The following is a 12,512-nucleotide window of genomic DNA, read 5'->3' on the forward strand; positions in this document are numbered from 1 at the left end:
CTATTGAGACATACTTTACAAGAGAGCATGGCAAAGACCATTCTTCTATTCTTTACTTATTCATTTTCTGCCTGGCTCTTCTGAGGTGAGCAATATGAAAAAAAAAAAGCTTAGATCATGTAAAAGTTGATGTTTAATGAGAGCCTTGTGCAGTTTTCTTTCATTTTCACAAAGAATCAGATCAAAGTGTTTTTGTGTTTAGTTAGTAATCCGAACAAATTAATGTAGAAAGGTAACTTTATTTTTAAACTTCCTCGAGGTGTGTGAGCTGAATTCTCACAGGACTGTGTGTACACGTGAAGGTCCGGGGGCTCGTTGGACCAGTTATGACATGTTTTGCCTCACCTGAACTACCTGCCAGCCTATAAATAATAAATAAATAAATGAATAAATGAATATATTAAAAATATCTCCCGTTTTATGCGAATAAGGCGCACAGCGATAAAAGTGTATTCTCGTCTGGACTGAGAGGAAAAACACCAGACTTCAGGCGCATTACCGTTAACCTGACTTTGACTGACGCTAAAGTTACCTTAGCAAGCTAGGCTTGGCTGATATTAAGCAGCTTACGTTAGCGAGTTAATAGCGGAGAAACCCACTTTCATGACAGACAGGAACGTGTAACGTACCTGAGATTACACCGCTGTGGTAAAGCTCAGCCAGTTCCGCATTGTGGAAAACTTCTATGACGTGTTAGCACAAAAAAAAAATAAGAAGAAGAAAAAAAAAACCTCTCACTTCTTTAGGTTTGCAAAACCTTTGCAAGCTAACTGGGTGACCATAGGGTTTACTACACTCACCAATTTCAATGGTTTCCACATTAACACAGCGGGGCGTGGCCATCAGAAAACCTTCGTGACGTCAGCGAACGCCTCACCTATGGACGGTGACAGGCAACTAGCTAGCATGATATAAGTGGAACCAACTGCATGGAAAATTGATGGATTGATAACATAAAGAAATGAAAATATGTCAACAATAATGGACCTCAAGAACTGGAAAAAAAGACAATTCACAAAGTCATAATGGAGGATATTTATTTATTTATTTATTTATTTATTTATTTATTTATTTATTCATAATTCATTCATTCATTTACTCTTTTGTTTATTAGCTTGCATGCTTTCGACTCTTCCTAGAACTTGGGCCTATGTGTTCCTATATGTTGTTCCTAAATCATTGACTTTGACTAACTTGACCATTAATTCGGTTAATTTCCTCCCTAACACCGCTCCAATATACATTTATTGTGATCTAGAGCTTCAAAAACAGGCTCTGAAGATTGATTAATTAGAAGCCATTAGTTCTTCAGGCTATTTAAAAATCGCATAATATTATACTCTGTTGTAAAAAAAAAAAAAACATAAATAAATAAACAAACAAACAACCCTGTGCTTACATTCACAGAATCGTTGATTTCATTTGTCCAAGCGGTTTCCAATGCGCTGAAGTTTCCTTCGGGCTCGTTCTCCATTGTTTTTTTTTTTGTTTTCAAAGAATAGGCAATGCTGCTCCCTGGTGTACATCAGTAGTTATTATTCTCTAATATGTTCTGATTATATTACTTGTTTAGGGATTGAGGAGGAAAATGCCCTCACAATTAAAGAAAGACAAGAAGAGAAAACGTATTTAATATACTTTTTAAATTCACATCTCAGTTTCTGAGCTGGTTAAAGATTGCATGGGATTAGAAATTAGTATATATCAGAGGAACAGCACAAGTTGAGCTGTTTGGAGACAAAGTTAGAGAGGCAAGGCTGAGATGATTTGGACACATGGAGGGCAGAAATGATGGATATACTGGACAAACAATGCTGACAATGGAGCTGCCAGCAGGAGAAAAAGAGGAAGACTTCAGAGGAGGTTTATGGATGTAGTAAAGGAGGAAATGCAGACAGAAGAGGATGTTAGATATAGGGTGAGATGGAGGTAGATGATCCACTTTGTCAACCCATAAAGTGAACAGTCAAGAGAACAAGTGTTTAAAATGAGCTCAACCTTAAATATCAGGAGCAGCAATACTGATCCATATATCACTGATGGGGAATATTTTGGTGCAGGATGAGTACTTTTACTTTTGACACACCTAATGTACAGTTTTCCAATTGATACAGTTTAATGTGCAGTCAGGTATTTTCTAAGTGTTTTATTGCTTCATTTGCTAAACTAATAGTTCTAAAAATGGTAACGACACTACTCAAAAGATTAAAGGAACACTTTGAAAACACAACAAATCTCAGTGAGGAAAAAAGAATCATGCTGGATGCCTGTACTGATGTGGACTGGGTAATGTGTTAGGAAAGAAAGGATGCCACATCGTTTGACAGAAATGAAAATGATCAACCAACAGAGGACTGAATTTAAAGACGCCCTGAAAACCAAATTGAAAAAATGATGTAGCAGCCTAGTCCATTTTTCAGAAATTTCATTGCAACAATTCCAAATGTTACTCAGTATGTTGTATGGCTTTATGTATGGCCTGTTTGCATACATGCCTAACAAGGATGAGGAAACTTATGGTGCCTTGGAGGATCTCCTCCCAGATCTGGACGAGGGCATCACTGAGCTACTCGACAGGACAGGACAACTTGGATGGACATAATATCCCAGAAGCGTTCCATTGAATTTAAGTCAGGTGAGCGTACTCAGTGGTATCAGTTCTGCAATTCAACTTGCATACTCTCGCCACATGAGGCCGGGTATTGTTGTCCACCAGGAGGAGCCCAGGATGCCTTGCACGAGTGTGGGGTCTGCGAATCAGTTCAAAGATTTCATTTTGATACCAAATATCAGTCAGGGTGGGTAACCTAGCCTGTAGAGGTCTGTATTTATATAGCGCTTTACTAGTCCCTAAGGAACCCAAAGCGCTTTACATATCCAGTCATCCACCCATTCACACACTGGTGATGGCAAGCTACGTTGTAGCCACAGCCACCCTGGGGCACACTGACAGGCACCTGTGCATCCCTCCATAAGCCTTTTCATGCCTGACCCATCCCCAAACCAGTCATGCTGAACAATGTTAAAGCCAGTATAACGTTCTCAATGGCTTTTCGAGAACCTTTCATGCCTCAGGGTTAGTCCTCAGGGTGACCCTGCAAGAAAAGCTCAGGGCAGCAGTGGCAAATTTTGATGTTATACAGCAAATGTCAATTAGGCTCCAATGTCCTGACAGTAAGCACAGGGCCCACTAAGTAAAGCTACCCTCATTAAGTTTGTCTGTGAGTGATTGGCCAGAGACATTCATACCGGACGCCTGCTAGTGGTTAATTTTTAGGGCTCTGGCAGTCTTCTTCCTGGTATCTGCTTTTTGCACAAAGGAGCAGATACCAGTTCTGCTGATGGGTTAAATACTTTTTAAAACACTTTCCAGCTCTTCTAATGTAACTGTCTGTCTCCTAGAATCTACTCCATGCTCTTGAGTCTGTGCTGGAAGACACGGCAAACCTTCTGGCATCCTGGAGGATCGGACTACCTGTGCAACCTCTGCAGGGTCCAGGTATTGTCGTATGCTACCAGCAATGACACTGAGTCTAATCACATGCAAAACTGATGAAAAAAAAAACAGCCAGAAAAGATAAGGAGGTAAAAATGTCAGAGGCCAAGCACATTTTTTTAGCAGTGTATTTAAATGAAAACTATAGAAAGAATAACATTTTACAATTCTTCAGCCAGGAAGAGTCCAGCAAGAGGCTGTGAGCACACTGTTTTAATCTGGTCCAGTTCGTCTTGTTAAAGAGTCTCACCTTTCTGTAAGAGTGACACCACGCCACTGATTAATCTGCATCTTATTTCTGCCAAATTGAATGGCAGAAATAAAAGGAAAACAGACAACACTGGAATATTTACCGTTTTATTGAGACATTTTCTTGTGTAGTTTCTAGTAATATCCATAGGGCAGTTGGCTAAATTGACCAAGTGTCTATAGACATTGACAAATGAAAAGTCAGTCCAGAGCGATGGCAATGTTTCTTGGTGTGATGATAAACAATATCTGCATGTTATTGTGTTGGCACTCATCATTGAAAAAAACAATGGCAGCACTGAGTGTCTGTGTTGAGTTCTGCTGGTCAGCAGGTTGGAGAACTCAGAACTTTAACTGTGCCATCCCTGTAACTTTTAGTTTTATGCACCCTTTGTAAAATATTTTACAGTGTGCGGTCCTTTCCTGTGTTGCTGCTCTGCAGTGATCTGGGAATCTTGGTCATCAATATAAAATTATTAGTTATGACGTTGGCCATCCCTGCTGAGGCTTTAGAGCTGTGCTGCATACTGACAATGTCACCACTGGTCTGCTCGGGCTCTGCGCGGCGGAAAAGATGTCTCATAGTGGCCTGGAGACAGCAGGAGAAGTAAATTATTTGGAGAATCAATGAGTAAAAAAATGATGATGGACATATCACACCTGAAGGGACAGGTGGATGTGGAGAAAAGAAGAAAAATGTCAAGTTAGGTTGAAGAATGTGGAGGAAGAGAATAGGAAAAGTACTTCAGTCTTACCTGGAAATTATTTGTAACAAAACAGTAGACAACAGGATCCATACAGCTATTCAAACTGCTGAGGGTGACAGTTAGATGGTACACTATCACATGGTGAGGCATGTCAGGGTAGAAGTATACCACCACCTGCAGCACAAACAGGCAATGCCAAACATTCCCATAAAAGCAAATACATTTTTATCATAAGGTCAAACAAAAACGTTAATTTCATTAATATGTTCATTGTGTTTCACTGTATTTTATTAAAAAATGTTTACTGTTTTTATCTTTGTTGTATTTTATTAAAATTATAACTTTGAGATCCTTACTATTTATACCTACTTTTGTATTCAGCTTTTTTTAAAATAACATTCTATTGTAGTTTAGTATTTTATGTTGCATTTTATGTGCATTGAACAATGTCCGATTTCTTTGTCTTGGGAAACACTCTGGTTGCTTCTGCGGTAAGGTTTTTGTCACCGTGAAGTGCTGTCTGGATCTGATCAGAGAGTACAGCCCTGTACACCTCACAATTCATCCTGCTGCTTCTGTTAGCAGTTGCATCATCAATAAATACTAATGACCCTGTTATACTGGCAGCCATACATGCCCATGCGATATCACTGGCTCCAACCATGTTTGACATATAACATGGTATGCTTTGGATCATGAGCTTTTTCTTTGCTTCTCCATACTTTTCTCTTCCCACAATTCAGGTACAAGTTAATCTTTGTGTCATCTGTCCAAATAATCTTTTCCTGCACTGTTCAGGCTCTTTTAGATGGTTTCTGACAAAGTCTAATCTGCCCTTCCTGTCCTTAAGTTTAACCAGTGGATTTGCACCTCGCTGTAAACCCTTTGTGTTTACATTCATGAAAGCGTCTCTTGATTGCAGACTCTGACAATGATACATGAACCTCCTGGAGAGTGTTAGTGAGGAAACAGGCTTCATCTGACCATAAAATTATGTATCAGGAAGTTGTCCAATTACATTTGAGCTGCTGAAAATGGAGGACTGTGTACTGTGTGTATATGTATGTGTATACATAAACGTTCTGTGTTTTTAATACATGTCAATATTGGTTTGAAATACTATATATGTATTTATGTCTATATATTTATGTTATAGATATAGATTTTTTATGTTGCTTTATCACCTGGTAATATTGTCTAATCGAAAATGTCCTGAACCTTCCGATGACCCACAACACAGTATTGTCAAGGTTCACCCAAGCAAGGACATAATTTATGAGCAGTTCAAGCAAAGGCTGGTTTTCTGCCTCACATTTGTTCATTTGTAATCCTTTTAGAGGATAAAGTTGAAAGCATCCACAGTTTCATAAGGGAGAATACAATCATTAATACTACTTGGCCTTTTACTTTATATATACTTGTTGCAAATACTTGTTGCTCACCTGTCTAACATGAAAGGGTGTGAAACAGACTGTGAAAATGATCAGCACAGTTGTCAACAGCTGGACAGCTCTCCTTCTCCTATCCCTGAGAAAATAAAGTTAAAGATACCATTATCTGCATGTCTTTAATAATTTAATTTTTATGGGATATAAACTATCCTAGGTGTCAGTGAGTCAAAGACAGACAGATGGCTCACATACACACATGGAACAAACAGGCTCACATTCAAACCCAATTTCAGTTTAGAATCAACATTTAACCAAACCCCCTCACATCTTTGGACTGTACGATGAAGCTGGAGTAACTGGAGAGAATCCATGTAAACAGTTAATGCAGTGCATCCTAAAAGTATTCAGAGTGCTTCACTTGTTCCACATTTTGTCATTTTACAACCTTATTCCAAAATGGATTTATTTACATTTCTGAATACTTTGTGGATGCACTTTATTTTCTTCAATACAAGAAAAACAACTTTAGTTTTCTTTCCCGCCATCTGTCAGTGTAATATTGGTTCTACCTACCTGCTCTGTTGCATCAGACGACGGTCTGTTAAGGCCCACATAATGCGCAAAGTGAAGACCACAATGATGACAAGTGGTAGAAAGAACTCAGTGATAGTGAGAAAGAGGAGCTTTGAGAGACAGCAGCCTGTGTGCTGAAAAGCGGTGGAAAGAAAGGAGTAGGTAACCACAATGGCAAACAGCCATACAGAAATGCAAACACATTTGGCCACACTGGAGTTCCTCCAACGACGAGAGGCTTCAGCCTACAAAGACAGAACAGAATGTGTAGCCTTGTAAGTGTCTAGCATTTTCATAAGCACGACTGTGTAACCAAGCTACAGACGAGACTCACCTGCACAATGGCAAGGTACCGGTCGACGCATATGCAGGTTAGAAACAGGATACTGCAGTACATGTTGACAAAGTAGCTGAAGATGTGCAGATATGAGCAGGTGATACAAGCTCCTCCACTGTAGTAGAGCAGGATGCGAGTCGGTAGAGAGAGATTCACCAAGAGGTCACTCACGGCCAGGTTGATGGTGTAGATGACTGAGGTGGTCTTTTGCTTGGTGCGGAAACAGAAAACATAAAGTGCAACTATGTTGAGCACCATGCCCACCTGAAAAACCAAAAGAGTTAAAAGATAGATGCGAGGAAAATTAGTAAGAGGTACTAATTTTCAACATAGAAATTATGTGCAACATTAAAAACCCTTTGTCAAAACACCTTACCAGGAAAATAAGGGAGTTTATGACCACCAGTGCAATCCAAAGGCCATAGAAGTCATTGTAGAGCCCCTCATCTAAATGTGCCAGTCTTTGAAGATATCTTTCCATACCACTTGTGTTTGCTGGACCCAATATTTGAGGTGTATTAAAGGAAGTGTTGATGAAAAGCCAGGACTCTGTACCATTAATGTTCATCATCATGATGATGTGCGATGAGGTGATAAGCCACCTTAATGATGTAGATGAGGATTGTGAGGATGAGACGGATGAAAAAGTGGAAACTGTCAGAGAGAATAATACAAGTTTTATAGATATAGATATATACACCACATTTATTGACAGATCCATGCATTAATTGCATTAGTTTTCATGTTTAAACAGAAACCTGCAGTTTTACAGTTACATCATCTCTAAAGGCCTGCCTTGCTGTACTATGTTACTTCCTCTTTTCTATGGTTGACTTCAGCATCTACAGAGAAACATAGGGACACACACTGTCCTCCTTTTCTCTGATGCTCACTCTCTCTGTCTCTGACCTCATACTGGCTGTTGCTGTTGGCATAGGTACACTGGCATGGCCATTTTAAACCAATATCTGATTTGTTGAACCCATCTATTTATAATGTAACTATATTTATTTATCACTACAGCAATACTCCCTGAGGGGCTGGGATTAATTCTAATTCCAGCTATTATTACAAATAAAAAATAAATACTTTTGCTCTTATTGGCCGAGATATAACCCTCTCACAAAGTACAGAAACAGCATGTCATTACTCTGGACATCTAGGGACCTTTTCATTTAATCATAATAAAAAAGAGATAGATCATTTGTTTTCTTTTCCATTTAAATAGCTCACAAAAGCTTTGATCTATAGTATGCGAGTCATTTCATGGCTACATTAATTAGCCCTTGTTTGAGCTGGCCTGTGCATGTTTATTTACTTCTAAAAAAAGATGGTGAATTTTTCTCATAACTGTGATAAACAGAGTAAAACTGGGAAATTGGATAAAATCTGTTTGTGTGTGGATAGGATAGTTAAAGGCTTTCATTTAGAGTCATATCTTCTGACTGCTTATTCTATACACTTCAACACTGGTTACCTTACTGAGACCTTTACAAGTCCAGTGTGGCAAAACTGGCTAAAGAACAACAAACCAGGAGAAAAAGACACAAGATGAAGCATCCACTCATCATACGAAAATATCTGCTCAGCACATAGAGGTTATAGTGCAACTGTTGCAGTATAGAGAGAGCAACAGAAAATGTAAAGGAATATCAAGAATAAAAAGTTTCAAATACATCATACTTTTTTAAGTCTTAGTGTAATAAGGCCTGCAGAGACTTGTATTAATGCTAAAAAAAATACTTTGTTTAATTATTTTACTTTAAGTGACTTTTACTTAAAGTGATCTGAGGATTTTACACCTAAAGCCAACAGGACAGCAGTAGCGTGTTGAGATGAGGACTATGAAGGAGAAGAAAAAGGTTACCGAATCAATCTCATGGAGAATCTACTGGCATTTAAAGCGCTAAAAAAGGCCAAAGTCACGTGATCTTTTGCATAAATGAGCTGGATTTCACTTCTGCATCCTTTGTCTTCCATGACAAATGCAGTTTAATTGCTCCTGTGAGTGCCACACTGGAAAGGTTTAAGAAGCCCAGTGTATGTGATGCCTGGAGTTTGTGTTTTGTGCTCCTTGCTTACAACAAATCTCTTAGCAAAATAATCATCCGGCTGATGAAAAATGTAGTCTATTCATGCTAATGGGAATAACATGCTCAACTGAGGGTGAGGCATGAATAATGTGATTCATCTGCATGAACCGGAGCAGTCTAGCCACATAACATTAAGAGCACTGAAGGAAATAAATGAGTGTTTTCATAGTGACACCCTTTGATATTAGTCAGCTTATTTGACCTAGTTCATCATTATTAACAGTGCTTACAAGCATTATAGTGGGGCACTCTGAGGAAAGTTTTTATTTAGGCACTTGCTTCTTTCTCTCTCTTTTATGATATATGCACACATATGAGTGTTATTCATTCTAAGCAACCCATTAACTATGTGTAAGTTTCAGCAGAATGGCAAAAAAGTCAGCCGTGTTGTCATTTCTTCTTTATTTCTAATAACTTGTGCATTTAAGAGTTACTTAAAAACTCTTCCCAAACATTCTTTGAGATTTTTTTCTTTTCAGTTTGTTAAAGGTTTTCCACTTAGATTTCACACTTAGAAATGTAGTCAGACATTTTCCTGTGACACTCGTAACTACAGCCAGTTGCATTTAGTTTGCCTTATTATTTGGCTTATTAACCCTTACACACTGTTCATAAACCATGTCTTCACAGGATCCAAATGAAATGTTTTAGACTTTATAAATAGCCTATGAGACAATATTAAATTAATGATTAATTATTAATGTTAAATAATGTTTCACAGAGCATGAGAAAGTGTATATTTTTGGGTTTTGTAAAAAAAAAAAACTACTATCACACAACATCATGCCCTGTTTAATCTAAGTAATAAAAACATCGCAGCTATAATTGTTTAAATATATTTTATTGAAAGTAAAAATGGCGAGACCACTCTAGAACTGTTGGGATTTATTATACATTATAACCATTAAGCATCATGTCTACTGCTTATTTTATAACTGCAAACTAGTCTGTGTATCCAAAACAGCAATAAGATACCACCTAGCACTGATCTACCCACTCCCTGTTCCTCTTCTGAGTTCTATTTTAATCTAATTTAGCTGTCACCTAATTTAATCTCAGAAGTTCAGAATACAGGGATTCTGCTTTCTTCATTTTTAGATTATTTAGTTACATTGTTGCTGCTTGCTCTTGCGGGTGGACATCTTGTGTCTGTATCAAGGCACCATCTGACCTCTGTATGACCTCTGTTCCTTATGTGCATCATACATATGATGGTTTTTTTTTTTTTTTTTTACTATTTCCAGACCAGCAAGTGCCTACCTCTGTGGGAACCTGGGCAGCTGTGGTGGGAACACAGTGTCAAGGTCACCCTTGAATTCTGTCACCACTATCCCATAGAAAATACACACAGATATGACAGTTACAGTTTCATAGTTTCAAGATTCCCTAAATCCACAATTTTCTGTGATTTGACCCACAAAAGTGGATCTAAAATCCATCTCAACAGACGCGGGTCAAAATTAACCTGAAACAGCCTCAGTTGTACAAAATCTAGTAGCTCCTGCAATTGTATAAATTGACTGACCATCTCAAGTCATGACTTTTCAGGCTAAATGAATGACATTTAGGATATTTTTACTGATGTCAAATGTCAAATAAAGCATGCAAGAGTTAATACATATGATATCTTCCTGCAGTCAGCTGAGACTGAAGAAGTCACTTGGATGAGTGACGAAACACAAAACGCTACGTCCAGATGAACAGAATCAACTTTTGGAGAATACATATGATACAGCTATAACATGATTGGAATCCTTTAGGCAAACCTAACAGCAGGACGAGCCCATGTTTGTTCTTCTATTGCCATCATGGGCCATCGAGTAAAGATTTATGGTAGGAAAATTAAAATGCTATTAATTTAAAATAAAATTTACAGTAGGGCTCACACTCTCTATCTGCTATAAGCTGTGAATACTGCCTAGTGTAACTGTACTGTAATACAGCAACATTAGGCAACCCAGATGTAATCTAATGCATCATTTTATTGTTGCTCTTCTTCTTCCAAAATCAAAGACAGTCATGATGCAATGACTGTAAAATGATACTGGGAGGAAAAGAGAGGGCTCAGAGGAAGATCCAAAATAACACTGTGCAAATAAATCCTAGCAGCGTGGGAGTCTGGCTTTATGTGTGTGTGTTTGTGTGTGTGTGTGCTACTGATCATCTAAAAGACAGCATTCACAAAAACAAATAAGGCAAATTATGGAGTGTGATAGTGATATATTATGTTTTTTCCTAGATTTACTTAAACCCTTCAAGACAACTCTGATTTTAGAGACATATGTACTCACGATTGGACTAAAAGCTTGCTGTTGGTGTTTCAGCACACCCTGATTAAGAAACAGTTCACAAAAATCTAACTTGGTGAAACACTTCATTAAGTTTTCAATTTTGTAATATAATAGAAATTTTATATGACATACCTGCTGAGAAAGAGGAGATCAGTCAAATGAGTAACTCTGAAGTCAGCTATGATGAAACTGGGGTGTCTTTAAATCCTAATCCAAAATTCCTTCATCGTTGTCCAAGGATGCTTCAGCTTTCAGTGACCTTTGCAACTTTGTATCTTCATCCCCGTTTCTGGAAGTCGTCTTTCTGCGTTAAGCAGTTCATCATCAGGTAGAATTCCATTTCTGTTTTGTGCGTGCCGGTCGTGTCTCTCTTCTCAGGTTTTCTAATTACAAGAGTCGGCTGTAATAATCATCAACACTCTTCTTCAAATCTGTGAACGAGATGTACTTGCCCATTCTGAATATCTTCAAATTTTTCAAACACCCTCACGTCTATCGGCCTCTCCATCTGTGTTTGTAAATCTCACCTGTGTCAGTGTGTTCTTATTTTTCTCTTCTCCTATTTCTCCTTCTTTTTCCATCATTTTTAGTCTCTCTCTTCATTCAGCGGCTCGGGCTTAATACCTTCCTCCCTCACTCTCTAAAGCTCTCTTCAGTTTCATCCTCGGACAGGAAGTCTTAAAATGTGTTTACATTCCTGGGGACATGCATGTGCCCATATACACTATGCACACACACACACACACCAGTGTAAAGCACAAGCATGCACACATAAAACATATTCTGTAACAAATGTTGTGCATTTTCTAGGTTTTTTCTTTTCTGATTTTGTGACTTTCTTTCATATAAACAGAGTGCGCAGTGATGGATTCTTATATTAAACATGGCCAAAGTTTCAAAAACTTAGTCAGTGTTTGAAGTAATCCCTGTGAACCAAAAGCTCAGGCTTCAGACTTGGATCTCCTTGATATCGAACAGAAGGAGTATCTTTAACATAGTCCTCTCAAGAACAAGAGTTACATACATCTGCTGTTCAAACCCTTTGTTTGAGCTGAGTGGCCAATCAGGAAAGGCAGATGTTTCAGACAAATGAACTGAGGGCATGCAAGACATAGTGTAAGATACATATAAATTAGGCTCATCTGCACTTTACTACAATCGAAATAAAAAATATTGGTGAACTTGTACGAAGGAAAATTATAGGCTAAATATTGTTTGCTGTTTTTCCTTCACTGGACTTTTTAAAAATGTGTGAAAATTTGTGTGGATATGCACACGCACATGTGTGTGTTAGACACATCTACTGTATTTTGTAGACGTTTCTTAAATGTGTTGATAAATGTATAAAGACATGATTGGATTGCTTTAACCCTGG

At 38.1% G+C, this 12,512-nt stretch overlaps 1 protein-coding gene across 2 annotated transcripts; it reads right to left on the reverse strand.

Moving 5' to 3' along the window:
• Positions 1 to 3,839: 3,839 nt before the first annotated feature.
• Positions 3,840 to 11,768, reverse strand: LOC134636651 (G-protein coupled receptor 20-like). 2 transcript variants are annotated; one of them, XM_063486731.1, is made up of 8 exons: positions 11,665 to 11,758; positions 11,270 to 11,520; positions 7,130 to 7,407; positions 6,751 to 7,017; positions 6,417 to 6,661; positions 5,895 to 5,979; positions 4,501 to 4,626; positions 3,840 to 4,334 (listed from the first exon to the last, which is right to left on the reverse strand). In XM_063486731.1, the coding sequence occupies exons 3-8, from the start codon at positions 7,325 to 7,327 to the stop codon at positions 4,149 to 4,151; spliced, it is 1,107 nt and encodes a 368-aa protein (XP_063342801.1). In that variant the 5' UTR covers positions 7,328 to 7,407; positions 11,270 to 11,520; positions 11,665 to 11,758; the 3' UTR covers positions 3,840 to 4,148. The 2 variants fall into 2 exon arrangements, with proteins under 2 accessions (XP_063342801.1, XP_063342800.1); XM_063486730.1 differs by having other exon boundaries at positions 11,270 to 11,768.
• Positions 11,769 to 12,512: the final 744 nt, after the last annotated feature.

Source organism: Pelmatolapia mariae, linkage group LG10_11 (genome assembly GCF_036321145.2).
Source record: "Pelmatolapia mariae isolate MD_Pm_ZW linkage group LG10_11, Pm_UMD_F_2, whole genome shotgun sequence".
NCBI lineage: Eukaryota > Metazoa > Chordata > Actinopteri > Cichliformes > Cichlidae > Pelmatolapia > Pelmatolapia mariae.